This window comes from Jaculus jaculus, chromosome 4 (genome assembly GCF_020740685.1).
Source record: "Jaculus jaculus isolate mJacJac1 chromosome 4, mJacJac1.mat.Y.cur, whole genome shotgun sequence".
In the NCBI taxonomy this organism is placed as follows: domain Eukaryota; kingdom Metazoa; phylum Chordata; class Mammalia; order Rodentia; family Dipodidae; genus Jaculus; species Jaculus jaculus.
In genome coordinates, this window is record NC_059105.1 from 147,577,766 (window position 1) to 147,597,888 (window position 20,123).

Here is a 20,123-nt window from a genome sequence, read left to right on the forward strand (position 1 = left end):
CTTATTTAGTTCAAGAGGAAGCTGTAGTTTACTCTTGAAGTGTCTTCAGTGATTGTTCCCTTTTATGTTTGACTAGATTAGGATTTTGTTGGCAAAAGGGGCCTGTCTGCTTGGGTGTCCCAGTGGCCACTAAAAGTAGGAAAGCTTCTGGATGGAGGGAGGAATGAGAGCCAGTTGGCATTGGGAAACATGAGAGGGTCCTGGCCTGGATCTGTTGAGTCTGCAGTTAGCATAGCAGTGAACCTGGTCCTTGGCAGGGTGGCTGCGATGGCTGCTTGAAGGGTTTGAGGGACTGGTGGGCTAACAGAGAGTGTGGAAATCAGTGGATTCCCTATTTTACCCCTCCACACTATCCCACTGAAGGTCTGCTAGAATGTGTTGACCCTAAAATCCCACAGATACTTCCTGTTATTGCCCCAGGAAGTGAAGCATGGTTAGATGGATGCCATCTTGACTGGAAGTCTTTCTCATCTTTTTAATGTGTGTGTGTGTTGCCTCAATGCCTCCTGCCATTAAAAGGAACACCAGATTCCTCTGCCACTTTTTGTATCCACTTAGATAGGTGGCTTGAGAATTAAACCCAGTGCCTCTAGGGTTTGTGAGGGCCTTTAATTAGCTTGCATCTTTCCCAGCCTTGCTTTTTCCCCCTATTTTTTGTTTATTTTTATTTATTTATTTGAAAGTGACAGACAGAGAAAAAGAGGGAGAGAGAGACACAGAGAGAGATAGAGAAAAAGAGAGAGAGAGAGAGAGAGAGGAAGGAGGGAAGGAGGGAGGGAGAGAGGAAGTGAGGGAGGGACAGAGGATGAGTATGCCAGGGCTTCCAGCTACTGCAAACGTACTCCAGACGCATGTGCCCCCTTGTGCATCTGGCAAACATGGGTCCTGGGGAATCAAGCCTCGAAATGGGATCCTTAGGCTTCATAGGCAAGCGCATAACCACTAAGCCTCCTCTCCAGCCCATTTACCCCTAGTTTTAATTATATTGTGTAGTGTATTCATTTTATTAATAAATACAAGTATTTTGCTTAAAACTATATTGTTCATTTTAACTCTGTAGCTAATTGAGTAAGCTTTGACAGTAACCTCCACTGAATATCTCAGAATAGCTGACTAGATTGCCTTAAGAATGCTCTCTTAATGCTTCTCTGTTTTCCAAAAATCAGCCAGCTAATGTTCTACAGCAAAACCACATTTGTGAATAAACTATCACCACAGGAGAACATATGTAGCAAGAATGACATATTTATTGTCCCTAGAAAAGCATTACTTTCCTTGTTACTATTCAATTACTATATTCTATCTAAACATTGCTTTTACAACCTTCTGTAACTATACAAATTTCTAACAAATTTCATGAATAGTACTCTTCTTCATATTTTTCTTGTCACAAACATACTTCAGTTTTATTAAAAAGCTGTTAGTAAGAGGTTATTATTGCAACTTATTTCAATTGCAAGCCAGTGCATAGGTGTTTTTTTTTTTTGTTTGTCACATCTAATTATTCATTGACAGCATCCTTGTTCCCAATACTTATATTGATTTTAAAAACATTTTTCTCTCTGATGAAAAATTGAAAGACTCATCCATGCCCAGACTGCCTGCTTTCTACAGCACATATTAGAATAATTCTCAGAGTTTTCTCTGGCTATGTACTGGCTATGACTTTGTTAGGAGGAATGTATCCTAAGTGCTGTTTACTTAGTGTAGTAGGAAAGGAATGGATTGCTATGTCAAAATGATTCTTTATCATTTATGAAATAAAAACTTAATAGGCTTTTTTTGCTGAAATTTGTGTGTCCGAAGTTTCTTGCCAACCACACTAGCCAAATGGCCTCATTCCTGCATTCCCTACCACAAATAGCTGCTTAGTGTTCTCCAGGACTCATTTTTGTATTCCTTTGGAACAAGTTCAAAATATTCCTTGGGGAGCCTGGCTTAGTTTTGAAAAGCATCTACATTTCTAGAGTAATTTGGACATCATTGACTTAATCTACAATAACAAGCTTTGTTTAGTATAGTAATTTTATAATTTATTCTTAGACTAAGATATGATAGTAAAGCAAGAGGATGTCTTTTTTTTTAATAAACACATCAGAACAGCTAGGTTATTGTTCCATGTGGTGATATTGATAATGTATACTTACTGCAGGAATATTGCTATATAGAAATATTTGAAGAATTCCTATTTTGGGAATTTGATATTAGATTGTGACAATATTAGTAAAATTTATTTAAGTACACCATATTTTAACAAATAGATTTGAGAGACAAATGTATCATAATAGTATAATATATAAGAAACTTCTTTGATATTAAATATACAGAAAGTCTATTTGTTTTTCTAACACAAAACTGCTTGATTCAGCTTAGAGATATACATTATTTACTTAACTTACTGTGAAATGATTATTGTTATTTTAGAAAAGAAGATTTCAAAAAGCTCACAACTTCAAACCACAGATGATATTCCTTTATGATAAATCTAATAAACCTGCCTTAAAAATCAGTTACATCATCTAAGTAACTTATAACAAACTCTGCATAGTGTCTCAATTTTCTACAATTCATAAATAACTACTCAATGCCTCTCTACATTAAAGCTTTCCTAATTGTTTCTCTGGACATGATTACATTAATGTAGAGAGAGACTGTACCAAGAAACCCTGAACTGCCCTCAATGCAACATCATTGACCTAGGCTCTTTGTTGCATCCACATTCAGCACATTTCTGTGATGGGTGAATAGAAGAAAGGATATATGTGCAAATTGTTCCAGCTAATTATGTACCCCAAAAAATCAAAAATTAAACTGGGGAGAACATGTGAGAGATCAAACAAATGCTGGATATTAAAATTTAAAACACTTTATCACCTATTTTTTCCATACTGTTCTCTGAGTTATGAGAAGTCTGTCATGCTTTCATCAGTTATGTCCCCAACAGTATGCTGATAGGAAAAGGTTTGGCTATATACATTGGTGTGAGAGTCTCTTTTCTATAAGGATAATGCACATTGATTGGACCTTTTATCAATACTCACTTCCAGTTTTGGTTTTCCATTTCTCATTCCTGAGTTATGCAGAAATTTCAAATGTTGACACTGTACAATTTACAATATTTACAATATTATTATTCATCCTGTAACCTCTGTAAAATTCCATAGAAAACTCTTGGGATGATGAGAGTGAAAAGGGCTATAAAATTTTAGTATTATTATGAAAATAGTTTCGATCTCACAGACCCCCTGGAATGCTCTTGGGGTCTCGATAGATGCTTGGATGACACTTTGAAAACCACTGTTACAGATGCTTTATTGGAAAGCAGTACTTTGAAAGCTGAGTAAAAATTTCAGGAGTTCTTCAGCGATATAAATCTATACTACAATATAGTTTTATGTGATATGATGTGCTTTAAAGAGTAGCTTTGAAAGCATAGCTGCAGCTGCACACTGTAAGGGGCAAATCATCCAGAGAGCTCCTGCCTTTCATTTGCATAGTGTGATTGCAGCAGACAGCCCACAAATTTTAATCATCAAAGAAGTTTTGTTATTGACAAATAAGCAAAAATTATGCCATTTTTATGCTTGTTTTTGGCCTGGTCTACTACATAATTTACTTTATTCTAAAAATACCATGTTGTCATAGGTGAGAATTAGTCAGTCAATCCAGTTCTTTTAAGGATTCCAAGACAGTTTTGTTATATAATCATATAAACTACTTTAGGAAAATTGAGAAAAATCAATTAACTTTTCTCCTGGTTAAGTGCTTCAATATTAAGTTATATTCTTTTATTAAAAAACTTTCTTACTGAAAACTTTCATAAGTATAGGCAACATGCTATGTTCTTTATTTCTATCTTGATGTGACACACTAACTAATAAAATAATTATATGTCAATATTGGATGAGTTATCTGTCTTTGGAAATAAAGCAATTCTTTTTCATAATAATTAATTTGTTTCTTTTAGATGTGTCACTTTACCGAGTTGATGTCAGAAATGTTAATAGGATGGCCTTTTTATCTTAGAATAGGGAGAAATAACAGTTAAAGCTAAAACACTTGCATATTCTTGTTCATGGTATGTTTATGTTAGGAATAAAGGCTGGAAAGCTGTTTACTGGTTAAGGTGCTTGCCTGCAATTTTAAGGACCCATGTTCTATTCTCCAGATCCCACATTAGCCAGATGGGTAAAGGTGAGGGAAGCACAAGGTTTCATATGCTCTCTAGGTGGTACAAGCATCTGCAGTTCAATTATAGTGGCTGAGGCACTGGTGCACCAGTTTTCTTTATCTCCTCTCTCTTTGTCGCTCTGTCTTAAAAAAAAAAAAAAAAAAAAACACTGAAATGCTCTGAAGTACTTATTTTAAACTATGCCTATCAAAAATGCTACAGTGTAAAAAATATTACTGGATAAGTAATATATGCCATATATCATGCACACATGAATGAAATATGTAATAATAAATAGAGTCCTAATGACATTTCAACCAAAATAAATAAAAGCACTGGCAATTTATCCCACCCCACACAAATGTTCTCTTACAGTTGGTATGATGATGCATTTACAAACTAAAGACAAACACACACACACATTTCCAAAGATTAAATGATTTAGTAATTTATGTTGCATGGAAACTTAGAGAAGCCTGGCACCTTCTAGGCACCCGTTTTAGACAGATAGAATGAATACTTAGAAATGGGAAAATATTTGTATTTTTGTAGTAGAAATTCAAAGCTATAATTGGGAATTGAACCAAAGGAATAAGGAAGATCTATATAAATGTATTAGCCACCATCTCTACATGAATTATGCATCTCAGCCATTCATTTGTTCATTCAGCACATATGGGAGTACTTGTCATATGCCAGGAATAGTCCTGGGGGCTGAGTCTGCAGAAGTGAGCAGAACAAAACCTTGACCCACTAAGTTTGAACTTTCTATGAAAATTCGGGAAGAATTCAAACTGCATTATTACAAAGCAAAGTAATTAAGAGAGTGGAATGGCTAACAATTTGACTCATTTCTGTCTTTTTTTTTTAATTTTCTTTTTGAGAGAGGGGTGGGGAAATCATACCGTGTAGCCCAAGATGGATTGGAAGATACTATTTATCAGAAACTTATCTCAAAAACATGGTCATCTTCCTCCCTCATTTTTTAGAGTATTGCAAGCATGCATTCACATGTCATTCCTTTTTTCTTTTCTGCTACAATTTCTAAACTGTAATTATAGCTATGATTCATACCCACTTCCTCCACCTTATTTGCTAACCTTACTTCTAGAATTACCTTGTATTTCAAGCAGCTATTCACTAAAAGTACTCTTTTTTTCATACATCCTCACCATCACTTGTTATGTTTACTGTTTTTGAGAGAACATGTTCTCTTATGACCTGAAGTGATTCATCATTATGCTATTTATTTGAATTACTCTAGAGATTAGTGATACTGGACATCTTCCCATATATGTGTTGATTATCTCTATGATTTCCTTTGAAAAATCTCTTTTTAAATATATTGCATTTTAAAAAATCAGGGATTTTTTTATTAAAGAGTTTTTGGAATTCCTTAAATATTCTCATATCAATTAATCAAGTACAGAATTGTATAAATTGTCTACCATCCTCTACTATGTCGTTGTTCTTTGCTTTCTTCACTGACTCCTTTGTTGTTCACAGGATCTCTAGTGTTTTAACTTTGGTCCTCTGTATTTTTGGGGTCATATCCAAAACTTCTTTGCTTATTCTATAGTCTTGAAGCATTTCCCAAAAGCTCCTTCTGGTAGTTTCATAGTTTTCTGCCTTTTACTAAATATTTGCTTCACATTGGATCGATGTGTGTAAGAGGTGACAGAGGAGGACTAGTTTCATCCTTCCACAGATGGACACCTGAATTTTCCCATCACCATTAACTAGACAGGTTTTCCCATGTGGCATGTTCTTAGCATATTTGTTAAAAATCAGTAAGCTATACTATGAGGGTTCACTCTTAGGCTTTGTAATTTGGTTTCTCTAGTCCCTGTATGTGCTTTTTAGTCAATGTCATGATGTAACATTATAAAATAAATTAAAAATTTGGTCACATACAACATAATATTTGGCATTTGAAAAGAATATTTGAAAAGATTTGGCCAATATTATAGCATACATTTGTCCTTGTCTGCATTATTGATATTGTAAGTGGGCATTATACTTTAGATTACATAGCTTTTATGTTATCTTAGAAATCTGAAAGTAAAAAATTGTATTTATATTTGATTTCTATATATCACTATATTAGCTTAAAATGGGAAGATTTTTATATTTTTTAAATAAATTCTTAAACTTTTTGAATAATGTTAAAATTTCTCAAAGTTCAAGGGTGGACTTTTGGTACACAAAGGACTCCCTTTCTCTCTCTGATTCCATGAGGCCATCAACATCTGCTGAATCTATTTTTCTCAATGATCTTAGATGTTAGCTACTAAGGATTAGAATGGATGCTACTCCTGGGAGTCTTTTTGCCTTACCCTCCACCTTGTGGTCTTCTACAGTGAGTGACACTGAATCCCAGGTGACAGATAGATGCTAAGTCCTTGAGCAAAATGATTTGTATCTGTAGTTCTACTTTTATCCTAAAAGGCCAATGGTTGCCTGCAGGTTCCATGCTCAATTATACTAGGTTTACTCAGATAAACCTTCCAAAGTCTTTTGTCACTCTAAATATGACCTGACAGAGCTCACAGGCAGGCAATGTAAACTGTGAGTCCTCCAAACACTCCTTAAACTAACAAGGAAATATTTTCACAAACAACCAGATAAAAACTTGAGCAGGTATAAGACATTATGCCAGAGGGTCCAGACATTTCAATCAGTCATAATCCTCCTTAAATTAATCCTTATACCATACCCCCACCATCCACAGCAAAGGAGCTGACTATAGAACTTCCGCCCTGTTTCCATAAAAGCTATACTTATTTACATTCCCATCAACTAAACCTCTGGAAAGAAAGACATGATTTGTCCAAATGTCTCTTGTGAAATATCTAAATGCTTTAAGCTTACAGAACATAATTTCAGGAATCTTTCAGGGAACATACATTAAGTAATGTGCCTGCAGCATATTTCTTAGCAAGCTAAATTGGGCCATGCTTTGCCTAAAAAAAACCCTACCGTCATTAGTTTAATTCATCTACAAGTGTTCTACAGAGGTAGAACAACACATAATATCCAGTTACTCAGTTTAGTGCACAGTTTATTTGTTTGTAAGAGCCCCAGTTGTTACTGATATAAGTTGAATATTGAAATTTAAAAGCTGAGGAGCCAAATTTTAAGACATTCAAACTGTTAGGCTGCCAAAGATGATAAAAAGTAGGCATATAGTTAAGTTTTATAGTTCTTATGGTCCTCAGTTTATGCATTATAAAATGGCTCCAGAGAAATGTAAAACAACTTGGCTAAAACTAAACAGGAGAGCCAAAGCTATTCCCAGAATCCACCACTTCAGTTTTCTACTAAAAGTAAAAATTTAAATGAAGCAAGTTACAAAATATTCCTCTGTACCCCCAGTTACTTAGAGCTGTACATAGATGGATGCTGGGTGGAAATGACCATAGGTTTGACATTCCAAGCACAGGAAGCAAAGGTTAGCTTTGATTCTACTGAATTTGAAGTTTTAGATACAGTCCATATGCTGGGACTCTGGGTTTGTTCCAGCAGTTGGAAACTTTTCTCAAATGTTCAAATATCTGGGGAGCTTAAATGTAGATATAGAAAGCACTACATGAATGTTTCATGTTACAGTGAAATAAAATCTGGTAAAATGTACCATCATAAATTATTACTATAACTAATTATAATGTTAAAATATTGTAAATATTTGGTAGCATTTCACCTACAAAAACTTAAGATGCTAATGCATTTTAAGATTCAGTTCCTCAATAAAGTTGCAAAAGAGTGGTTTCACTATGGTAGGAAACAACATATAACTAGATTACATATTATCTCATCAAATCCAAATATTCGCTTACTTCACTGAAAACTGCATTTGGCAGCTATTAGAAGAACATCTAAGTTTTCAAAATGTTCCTCATATGAATAAACTGGGAAAGAAACGTTCAAAAAAGTAGTAATAATAAAATCCTTAAGGAATCTGAGCTTACATGTTGAGATTGCTGATGGGGAAGGATGAAATTTTGTATTCACCACCATGAGCAAAATAACATACAAGCCCTATAAATATTTCGTCAGAAAAGTCAGTGAGTCTAATTTTTCATACTTACTTTATGTGGTGTTCCTAGTCCTAGGCCTATGTAAACATTTAGCCTAACAGCAGTAAGCTTTATGGTAAACTAAAAGTAAATTAAAAATTTGTGTGTCTAGATTCTTCTTTCACCCAAATTTCATACTTGAAGCAGATCATCAGGGCTGGTACTCAGAATCTCTCTATGTTAATCACATTTATACATTTCAGGTGAAAACAATTTGCTTGGGAGTGAACATTTACCTACTAACATATTTGGTCACTATGGCTCTTATCTGAAAAGAAATATAATTAGGCCAGTGTGGTGGCACACGCCTTTAATCCCAGCAATTGGGAGGCAGAGGTAGGAAGTTCACCATGAGTTTGAGGCCACCCTGAGATTTCATAGTGAATTCCAGGGCAGCCTGGGCTAGAGTGAGACCCTACCACCAAAAAAAAAAAAAAAAAAAAAAAAGAGAGAGAGAGAGAGATAGAGAGAGAGAAGAGAGAGAGAGAGAGAGAGAGAGAGAAAGAAATAATAAATAATTAGATTAATTTAATAAACTTTATTGAAAATAGATTATTATCCATTTTCCAGAAAAATGTATGGAGGGGAAAACAAAGATGTAAAGAAAAAAAGAAAGCAAGTGATATAAAGGGAAAAATCAGAAGGGATATTGGCATGCCACCAAAATCCAGGTATTAACTCCTTAGCTTTGATGAATTTGACTCTTGATTTTCTTATTAACACTCAAGTCCAGCACAGAACAATAACATTCCCAGGGGGAAAAAAATGCACCATGTCTACATAAAACCCCCAAATGCTGAGCTCATTTTCCTCATTTTCTTTTGTTGGTAAAGATTTGTTACACACCATCTAAAGTAGTCATTCCTGTATAGGTATAGTGATGTTCCCTAGGGGATGCTTGGTATCTAGAGGCACACTTTGAGCTCTTTCATTTTAGGAATAATGTAATTGTTATGCCCAGATCACGGAGTCCCCAAAGACCACCAGGAGAGTGGGACATGTATACAACAGCAAAGAGCTTTATTATGGGCTTAAGCTAGGGCTCCAGACTTTACCAGCACAGTGGGTCCATCCAAGAGCACCGAATGGTGTCCGGGAGGAACTTTTATTAGGTTTAAATAAAGAAAAGGGGAATTCCCAACGTAGCAGTTACATGATTGGTTGACATTTAGCAACAGTATATATATTATAAACTGATTGGTTAAATAGTAGCTTAGGACCGTCTACAGTCACAAGAACCACAGAAATGTATAACATCTACTAGGTCCTTTTTGATTGGCCTGTTGCAGGGATTATGTTGAGTACTGAACAGTTTGTGGTTGTTTTTCCCAGTAAGTGTGAAGTGCTGTGTCAGTAATTTGGGCCCTGCAGGGAAACAGAAACTTAGGCCTACTAATATCTTTAAAGCCTGTCATGGTGTTGCTTTGGTTTGGGCTCTTCATCAATGTGCAAGGAAAAAGGAAAGGAAACAGATTAGAAAATGCACGGAACAACCCCAAGTGCTGTAGTTACGTTCTGGTTATTAGAATAAAGCACACAACCAATAGCAGCCGATGGAAGAAAGTTTTTTTTTTGTTTTTTTTTTGTTGTTGTTGTTTTTGTTTTGTTCATGTTTTCAAGAGGAAATTTCAATGGGAAGCAGAGGAAAGTATGGCATAAGCAGAGGCTGGGCTTCACCTCTGCCCAGCTGGTGGAAAACAGCAGAAGAGTAAACCAAACTAGCAAGGGGGAATGTCTGTAACACCCTTAAACCCTCCCCCAGCAGCATATCTTCTCAAGCAAGGGTCTACCTCCCAAATTATTTTCACCTAGGGACCACGAATTCAGGACAGGTGAGTTGGTGGAGGACATCTTGTTAAAACCTGAACGTTGGCATAGGGATTGTCTGGTCTGAAGTGTTCATAGTGCCCTTGTAGAGAACCTTGCTTTAAAAATACCCAACATATGTAAAGACTGGGTGTGATAAGGCCAATATGTTCCCCGCTCTTCTCCAACCATGGTGAGTAATGGATAGAGAAATAAAGAAGAGATAGGATGAATAGAATGAGTGTAATGTTTTTCTGCTCTAAAAGAAATGAAACCCTGTCATTTGTGATGACATTATGCTGAGTGAAATAAACTACACATAGTAAAACTATTATCACAAAAAGAACAGAAAGATAATTATCTCATGATCTTATTTATTTGGAATTCAAAAGAGTTGATCTCATACATATTAAGTGAGCAATCGTGGTTACCAGAGGCTGGAGAGAATGGGGTGGAGAGAAGACATGACTGAACTATTGGTACATGTTACATAGAAGAAAGAAGTTCTAATGTATATTATACAGTCAGATAATTATGGATAGCATATGCTATAGATATTGGAAAGACAGAAGAAAGGATTCAGAGTCTACTTTATACAGAAATGACAGATGGAACTGAGAATAGAGCTGTTAGTACATTCCATGCATGAAGCCCTTGTCTGGATCACCAGCACTGCTATAATCCCAGCATTCGAAACAGAAGTTTAAGGTTATCCTGATCTATATAATAAGTTTTAGGCCTGACCAGGTTGCATGAGCCCCATTCTAAATAATAATAATAATAATAATAATAATAATAAAATTAAACTCAAAACAAACAAATGACAAAGTAATTGTATTTGAAGAGAAAGATGGCATATTAGTCAGGGTTCTCTAGAAGAACAGAACCGAAAGAATGAATTGTATTCAAAAGGGTATTTATTAAGCCAGGTGTGGTGGCTCATGCCTTTAATCCCAGCCCTTCAGATGCAGAGGTAGAGGATCACCATGAGTTCAAGGCCACCTGAGACTACATAGTGAATTCCAGGACAGCCTGGGCTGTAGCATGACCCTACCTTGGAACAAAATAAATAAATAAATAAATAAATAAATAATCAAAATAAAACAAAAGAGGGTGTTTATTGGATTAACTTGTAGCAGGCCCAAGAGTCATGAAACCTGGTAGCTGCTCAATCCATGGGGCTGGATGCCTCAGCAGTCCCAATCTACCACTAAAGGCCTGGAGGCTTCCTGGAGGCTTGCTGGTCTTCAGTCCACACTGGTCTTCCGTCTACACTGGAAGAGTGAGGAAACTTGGTTCTAAGAGCAGTGATGGACAGCTGAACAGAAAAGATGCCCCTGCAAGGGAAACACTTACCAGCAAGCAACACCAGCAGCCAGGTTTGGGAGGGAGGGTCTCTTTTCTCCCAGCGCTTCCTTACACAAAGCCCCCCTGGAAAAGGGCTGCCCACTCTAAAGGAAGGACTTCTTCTTTCAGTCAGTCCTTCCTAGAAGTAACCTCAGAGACCCAATCAAGAGGAATGTCTGTCGATTCCTAATCTGCTCAAATTGACAAATGAACTCAACTATCACAGATGGTTTTCACCTGACTGAAGCATTGTACAGTGCTTTTATTATAAAAATATCATATGACCCCTTTTAGACAAAAATGATTTTGGCTTTTAAATGACAGTTAAATTAAAAAAATTGATCTCATGCTGTAAAACATAGCTCACACCTCAAAGGGAATAAGAGACTATGCCTGAGCCAAACATGAGTGATCATGGCCTGGAAACAGATTTCAGTTATTCCAAATTCTATGTTTTAAAGCATTAACAACAAGGAATCATCAAACAAGATACTTTTAAAATACATTGGTGGAAACATCAAGTAGATATGTAACAGCATGTTGGGGAAATCTCTGCTAAAGTTTTTAAATGCTATCTGGTGACATTTGGTGGAATCTAGTGGTCAGTTCGAACATTCCAGAAATGTTTCACCTGATCAACAAGTATGTTAGGTCAGACACAGAGGGTGATAACAAAAGTCTGTTTAAGTGCCTAACGGTAGCCCAAGGTAATTTGGCTCTGATCCTGCAACTATCTCTCCACTATCAGAGGAGTTCTGTCAATTCATCCAGACTTGTTTGAAGTAGATGCAACACTTTTCAAAAACTTTAGTTCACATCCTATAAGTAGATAATAAAATGGTGGCTACTGGAAGTCAAATGGAGAAACAGAGAAATAAGTTGTCAAATTATAGATTGGTAGGAATAAATTTCAGGATATTTATTGAACAGTGATGCCACATATGTTCAATAATGTTGTACAGTATTGGAAACTTAAAAACTGTGGAAAGAATGGGTGTTATGTACTCTTAGCATAAAATACTTATATGAGGTAATGGAGTTGGTATTTAGCTGTATTTCACCAAGGCACATAATGGATGCAGTCTGAGATATTATGCTTTTGGGGCTGGGAAGATATCTTAACTGCTAAACATGCATGCTTGAAAGCCTGCTAGCGCTCAGTGTCAACTCTCCAGCACCCACACAAAAACCAGAGGCACAAAAGTGGTGCATCCATCTGTGATCCCATGGAGCCTACAATTATAGGAGGTGGAGCAAGGAGAAACTGAAGCATGTGCACAAGTTTGGCTGACATTCCTTTGCAGATTTTGCCACTATGTGTCAGCGCATTAGCAAATGTTGATGTCCTGACGCAATCTACTGTCAATGACAAAAACCCTGAATAGTGATAGCTCTTGACCATTGTTTTCTTGTCTTTCTTCCCTGTCTAGGGAATGGATAAGACTTTGAATCTATGATTAACATTTTTTAATGGAGCCAAGAACTTATTAAATTGAGGAATGTAAAGTTATTATTATAACAATGGTATGCCACTGTGTATGTGTGTCATAGGCTGCAAAGCTATGGAGCAGGTTAAGTGCATTCAAGAATTAAAAATTTATTAGAGTAATTTCCTGTTCATTTTTTTTCAAACACAAACAACCTTCCAACAAAAGTTACACAATTCAACATAAAGATCACTTGATTGAAAGATCATTTAGAAACCCTTGAACCTCATTTCTAGTCACACACTCACACACTGCAATAGAGAATGCACTGCACCAAGTCATAAAGTGAAGAGATTCTTTTGTCAAAATCCAGGGTATAGTGCTTGAAATTATGAATCCTGAAAACTCAAACTTGGTGTGGGCATCAATATCAGCAGCCACTTTTCTGCTATGAGTTAGAGAAATCGGGCCGCTGGAGTTTGTGAGAAATGCAGACATTAGGCACAACAGAACCCATGATTGGTGTTTCCATTTGTACAGGAGGCAGCCCTCAGGGATTCATTTGTGCTGTAAAGTTTGAAAGAGAAGGTACTAGGCACTTGCATTTTTGCTTGCATTTATTCACAGCAAGTTAATTATCAGTCCTATATAGTGACATCTTCCAAACAAAAGTCTAGGATATTATTTATTTATTTTTATTTTTTAAATAGTTTTTTTTTAAATATTTTTGGTTCATTTTTATTTATTTATTAGAGAGTGACAGAGCGAGAAAGAGAGAGAGAGAGAGAAAGAGAAAGAGGCAGATAGATAGAGCGAATTGGCACACCAGGGCTTCCAGCCACTGCAAACGAACTCCAGATGTGTGCGCCCCCTTGTGCATCTGGCTAACATGGGTCCTGGGGAATCGAGCCTCGAACTGGGGTCCTTAGGCTTCACAGGCAAGCGCTTAGCCACTAAGCCATCTCTCCAGCCCTAGGATATTATTTATAATTGTTTCATCTGAAGTGACTAGCATAGCAGTTCCCATGTGGTTGACTATAAGTACCTCCTTACTAACTAACTAAACTTGGAGAAATGAAAACAAATTCCATGGAACTATGTATAATTCCCATAAAACTCAAAGGCAGCTTCATTCTCCCTGTACTGTAAGTTCTGGGACTGCAGTTATTATATGTAGGAATAATATGGTTTTGATTGCAATATATACATAAAAAATATGCATATTTATGGGATTTATGATATTTCAATACATGTATTCAACTCATTAGCAAACTAATGGTATGTCCATATTTTGCTGGTATTACTCAAAATAAATTAATATATTGAAGGGAATATAGATATAATTTTATTTTTTAGTTTATTTTGTAAACAAATACATTTATATGCAAAGGAATGTTGTAAGGTTGATATGCATCTTTTTAATTCTAAGAGGTCTGTTAGAATCCTACAGACTTTGTTACAGATGATTACTTAGTGTTCCATGGTTGAAATAAAAATGTCAATATTTAAACAATTTTTAAAACTCCATTCTTTAATAATATCACAATTCTTCCAAATTTTTGGAAGTAAAGTTTCCTATGAGTGGTATGTTCTTCCTTGCTATAAGAATAGAAACACATGAATCTATTATAGCAGGAGCCTATGTTTAAGAAGAGACATACCCTGACAATTTCTGTCTGATTTCAGATCACATTATGTATGTCATTTGTTCTCACCTTACTTGTTTATTTACAAATGGTTTTCTATTACAAGGGAGGGAAGATTCCAATTCGGTGGACGTCACCAGAAGCAATTGCCTACCGCAAGTTCACATCAGCCAGCGATGTGTGGAGCTATGGGATTGTTCTCTGGGAGGTGATGTCTTATGGAGAGAGACCGTACTGGGAGATGTCCAATCAGGATGTAAGTATGTATTTGTAGTTTATGAGTTATGAGTACAGATTAAGAGATCAAGCTGTGTGAGGAAGTGGAGCATAATGAAACCAGGTGGCTTCTACGTGGTGACATTGAAGCTGAGTACTTAGATGAAGTGAAACAGCTCCCAAGGCTTACAAGGGGATTAATTGCATTGTTTTTACAGCTTTGCTATTTCCCTCTAGAAGAGATTAAGAGGGAAACAAAGATGAAACATTTGTAACAAGAACTTAACAAAATAAATGACTAATTAATAATACACCCACACTCATGGAGTATTTGAAATAGTTTTGGTACAAAATTATTTCTAGTTAATAGGTCTAGTTACAGGTCTACCATCCTTTCTTGTCTAAGGTATTGTATTATCTCCAACCTCTGCTTACTTAAATTTAATATTTCTCTAAGTAAGTTGAAAACAGAAACCTCTGTCCTGTTGTCTAATAATTGACTAAATTTGCCCATAATTTTAGAAACCAAAGCCTCTGCCTGGAGACAATAATCAAAAACTGTCTCCTATAATGGTAGTGGGATCTACTTTCTGTTTTGTTGATGCTTACAGAAAGGATATTGTCACTATAGTGGATCAGCACTTTAGGCTGATCCAGAAATTCTGAGCTTGATCTCAAATAGACATAATAAGGAAAGCCCTGATATTCTTCCTGTTTTCTATTCACCATTTGTAAACTTGCCTCTACTATAACTTGATATATAGATCATTTTGTACTTCCTCAAACATGATGGTTTTTATAACACTGCTAGAACAATCACATTAAACTTCCTATCTCTCTCTCTCCCTTTGCTCCCCTCTCACCTCTAATTTCCTTTCTCCTACCCTCCCCTCTCCCTTTCCTTCATCCCTACTGTTCCCTTATTTTCCTCTCCTTCCCTTTCCTCTCCTCTCCTCTCCTCTCCTCTCCTCTCCTCTCCTCTCCTCTCCTCTCCTCTCCTCTCCTCTCCTCTCCTCTCCTCTCCTCTCCCCTCCCCTCCCCTCCCCTCCCCTCCCCTCCCCTCCCCTCCTCTCTTCTCTCTCTCTCTCTCTCTCTCTCTCTCTCTCTCTCTCTCTTTCCCAAAGTATCAACATAGTCAAGGATTTCAAAACCTGGGCCCCTAGACTAACACCTTTAACATGGGCTGGAAATTTGTTAAGAACAGAAACTTTCAGGCATTACCCCCTGTTGCAGTCAAGTTCACATTGCTGGTAGAAATCACCCAACCAAGAGAAGCTTGTGAGAAAAAAAAAAAAAAAAAAAAAGGTTTATTTTGGCTTACAGGCTTGAGGGGAAAGCTCCATGATAGCAGGGAAAACGATGACATGAGCAGGGGGTGGACATCACCCCTGGCCCACATAAGGTGGACCATAGCAAAAGGAGAATGTGCCAAATACTGGCTTGGGGAAACAGGCTATAACACCCATAAGCCTTCGCCCAACAACACACTCCCTACAGAAGGCGTTAATTTCCAAAACTCCATCACCTGGGAACCTAGCATTCAGAACACCTGAGTTTATGGGGGCACCTGAATCAAACCACCACATTCTGTCCCTGGCCCCCATAAACTGATAATCGTACATGAAGTAAAATGCAATGCATTCATCCAACTTTAAAAGACCCCATATTTTTTTTTTTATCAATTCCAATGATATTCACACATCCCCATAGTGGAAGATCTTTTAACTGAGCCATAATACCAAAAAATAACCTCAAAAAACCCATAATGGCACAGAATAAACATTCACACACAAAAGATGGCATTGAACATAGCAAAGAAATACTCAAGCAATATATGATTTAAATAGGGCAAACACTAAACTCTGTAACTCCAACTCCAACAACTCTCATCAGTGACAACTCTCCAAGTCCAATAATTCTAACCAGCAACAAATCTCTGGACCTTCAATTATGTTCTTCCAGCAAGGCTGCTCACAGTCCTGTAAAACTTCATCCTTGGCTGTCAGCTTTCCTTAGCAGCCATCTCATGGTCCTGGCATTTCCACTGCAATCCACAGTTCATCCTCATGGTTCCATGGGGTCTCCATGCAGGCAGCCAGCAAACATGCTTCACACTGCCCATGGCCATTTCCAAAACACAAAACTGTGTTGCAAACTCAATGACTCTCTCTCTCTTTCCTGCATTTCTTATATTCCATAATACCAGGCAGGATACCAATTTGTTAATCCAGGGGGAATAAAGCAAACTTTGAAGAACAGGACACTTCTTGAGCATTCAGTCCCCTTCAGAAGAGTCTACATTCTTCTTGTTGCCCCAGTGCAGGTCAGCTGGGCCAATCTTAAACATTGCAATTTCTCAATGCAACTCAACAGGCAAAGTTCACTCAAAAATTTAATTTTTTTTCTGTGCCATATCACTCAGCTCACACCAGTTCATTTCTATGCAAAGTAACCTTGCACAACCTCTCAGGACACATGCATAACAGCAAGCATTTTACACAAACTGCCTGTAGCCCAGTCCAAGCAAAACTCTTTCTTACCATCGTAAGCCAAACCTTACAGTCCATAACTTACATCATTCAAGTCTTTCAACTCAAACCAGAATAGCCCATCAAGCTGTATTTACAGCACTGTAAGGCATCTCTTAGGCCAAGGTTTCAAATCCTTCCACATGCCTCTTGAAAATCAGTTCCCAAAGGTCAAAGCCGCACAGTCAGGTGTCTATCAGCAATCTCACTCTCGGTACCACTATACTGTTGTAGTCAGGTTTGCACTGTTGGTAGAAATCACTCAATGAAGAGCAGCTTGTGGAGAAAAAAAAAAAAAAAAAAAAAACAGATTTATTTTGGCTTACAGGCTCGAGGGGGAAGCTCCATGATGGCAGGGAAAATGATGACAGGAGCAGAGGGGGGACAACATAAGGTGGACCATAGCAACAAGAGAGTGTGCCAAACACCGACAAGGGGAAACTGGCTATAACATCCATAAGCCCTCCTGCAACAATACATTGCCTTCAGAAGGTGTTAATTCCAAAAACTCCATCATCTGGGAACCTAGCATTCAGAACACCTAAGTTTATGGGGGCCACCTGAATCGAACCAGCACACCCCCAATGACTGAATCAGAAACTTCATGATTGTAAAAGTAGTACTTTAATATTAATAAGTCTTCCAAGATTTCTGATTTATATTAAAGTTTTAAAACCACTGCTTAGTGTGTTTCCAAAACACTAATGAACTAATAACTGTGCAGCATATAAGATTTTAGCACAGAGAGTTACTTTGATTGGCAAGGGACCACTTGCACTGTGGTATATGGAAAATCTTAATGCTAATTTCCTTTGCATGAATTAATATAAAATTTTCATTATAAGCTATGTATGAAAATAATAATTTCTTTGGAACATCAAATTTCCTAGATCTTGGAATATTTAATTTTACTTTGATCTGAAAAAGATCTTTACAACAATACTTCTTCCTCTCAATCATCTTTTATATAATTTTTAAGGCATGGATAATTTGTTATGGTACAATTAGCTGTGATTTTCATAGGCAAGTGAAAATAACTTCTTAATTGAACTTTAAAGTATTTTTATCAGTGTGAATGAAGAAGTCCAATGAATCACACTTGTTAAGTCCTATAAAACTGCTTTCCACACAGGTCATTAAAGCTGTGGATGAGGGCTATCGTCTGCCACCCCCCATGGACTGCCCAGCTGCTTTGTATCAGCTGATGCTGGACTGCTGGCAGAAAGACAGAAACAACAGACCCAAGTTTGAGCAGATTGTCAGCATTTTAGACAAGCTTATCCGGAATCCTGGCAGTCTGAAGATCATCACCAATGCGGCAGCAAGGTGACATGTTGGATTTTGCATGCTGCACTCATTCTGAAATGCATGTGTTTCATATCTCCTCTAACTGCATTGTGGAAACTGTGTTTGACTCAGAACTGGATAGATGGCTTTTTTTTTTTTTTTTTTCTCTAGGAAGAATTCTCAGGGTGCTTTATAACAATGATGAAATTCTGAGATTTATTTTGTTTTTACACTGTTGTTGGCTAGAAGTAATTTTATATTTGTTCTTAAGTTTTGAAACTAGCAAAATCTATACACATGACTTCGTTATAACTATTTTTTTAATGTAAATAAGATACAGTGTGAAAGTGAAGCTGAGTCTGATGGCACAGGCCTAGAATCCCAGCACATGCGAGGTGGAAGGAGGTGAGTCAAGGTCATTGTCAGCTACACAGTAAGTCTGAACATAATTGCCATGAAACCTGCTCCCTCCTCCTAAATAAGAAGCTTGCGTAACTGTGTGAGGAGTGTGTGTTCCTAAATGTGTAAATACTTTAGAAGTTCAATTAATTATGTTTTGTACCGTATTTTTAAAATAAATGACATATTATTTTTTGACATATTATTTTTAAAATCAAAATGAATGTTCCCCAAATCTACAATGAATAAAATATAAAAGTTTAATTAGAGACAAGTACTGATAGCCAAGCCAAACAATATTGGAGCATGAAGCCAAGGGAGAAATGAGCTCCCCAATGCTTGTGCATATGTAGTTTTTCTTTAAACTGTCTTGTAGTATTATTGACAAAACTGCACATGTCCAAATTGTACAACATGATGTTTTGGTACACATATATTGCAAAATTATTATTATAATAAGACTAATTCACATGTACATCACTTCACAAAGTTAACTTTAAGTTTAATGAACTAGTCGGGGTTAGCTTTTTTTCATAAATTTCATACATAGTAAGTTTATGCAGTAGTTGTCTATGTATGTGTGGCTGGTTTCCTTAATAAAATGCCCTCAGGATTCATCCGCATTGTTGCATATATGGTAAACATGTTTGCATAGAATTTATGATAAGGAAATGTGGCATGCTATATCACATTTTTTCTTTATCAATTTGCCTGCTGATATTTAGGTCATATCTTCAGTATTTTGAGTAATGCTGCAAGGAATATGGGGGTATAGCTATAACTTCAAGATAACAATTTTGTTTCCTTTGGATATCTACCCAAAATTGTGATTGCTTCATCATATGACGATTTTCTTTTTAATTTTTAAGAGAAAGTTCATGCTGTCTGAATTTATACCCCACCAATAATATTGGGCTTATATGTAACCTCACTAACTCTATGTTGCTTTTTGAACTGACTTCACAGATGTGAGATGATTTTACAGTTTTGATTTGCATATCCCAGTGATTTGTGATAGTGTGTTCTTATATAAATGATGGTTTCTTGGGTGTGCTCATTGGATAAATATCTATGAAAGTCCCTTACCCATTTTCAGTCATTAATTTGTGTATGCATGGGTAGGGGCACTTCATTTTTTCTTTCAAATTGCATGAAATTTCTTATATGTTGTGCAAACTAACCTACTATTGAATGTATGGTTTATAATTATTTCTCCATTC

At 36.6% G+C, this 20,123-nt stretch overlaps 1 protein-coding gene across 2 annotated transcripts in view; it reads left to right on the plus strand.

The window, feature by feature from the left end:
• The window catches only part of Epha3 (EPH receptor A3), a 378,741-nt gene that overhangs the window by 337,551 nt on the left and 21,067 nt on the right, over nt 1-20,123 (plus strand). For both annotated transcript variants that reach the window (XM_004663303.2, XM_004663302.2), the window contains exons 14-15: nt 14,580-14,729; nt 18,350-18,543. In XM_004663303.2, coding sequence (XP_004663360.1) covers nt 14,580-14,729; nt 18,350-18,543 — 344 coding nt within the window. The remainder of the gene's footprint in view (nt 1-14,579; nt 14,730-18,349; nt 18,544-20,123) is intronic.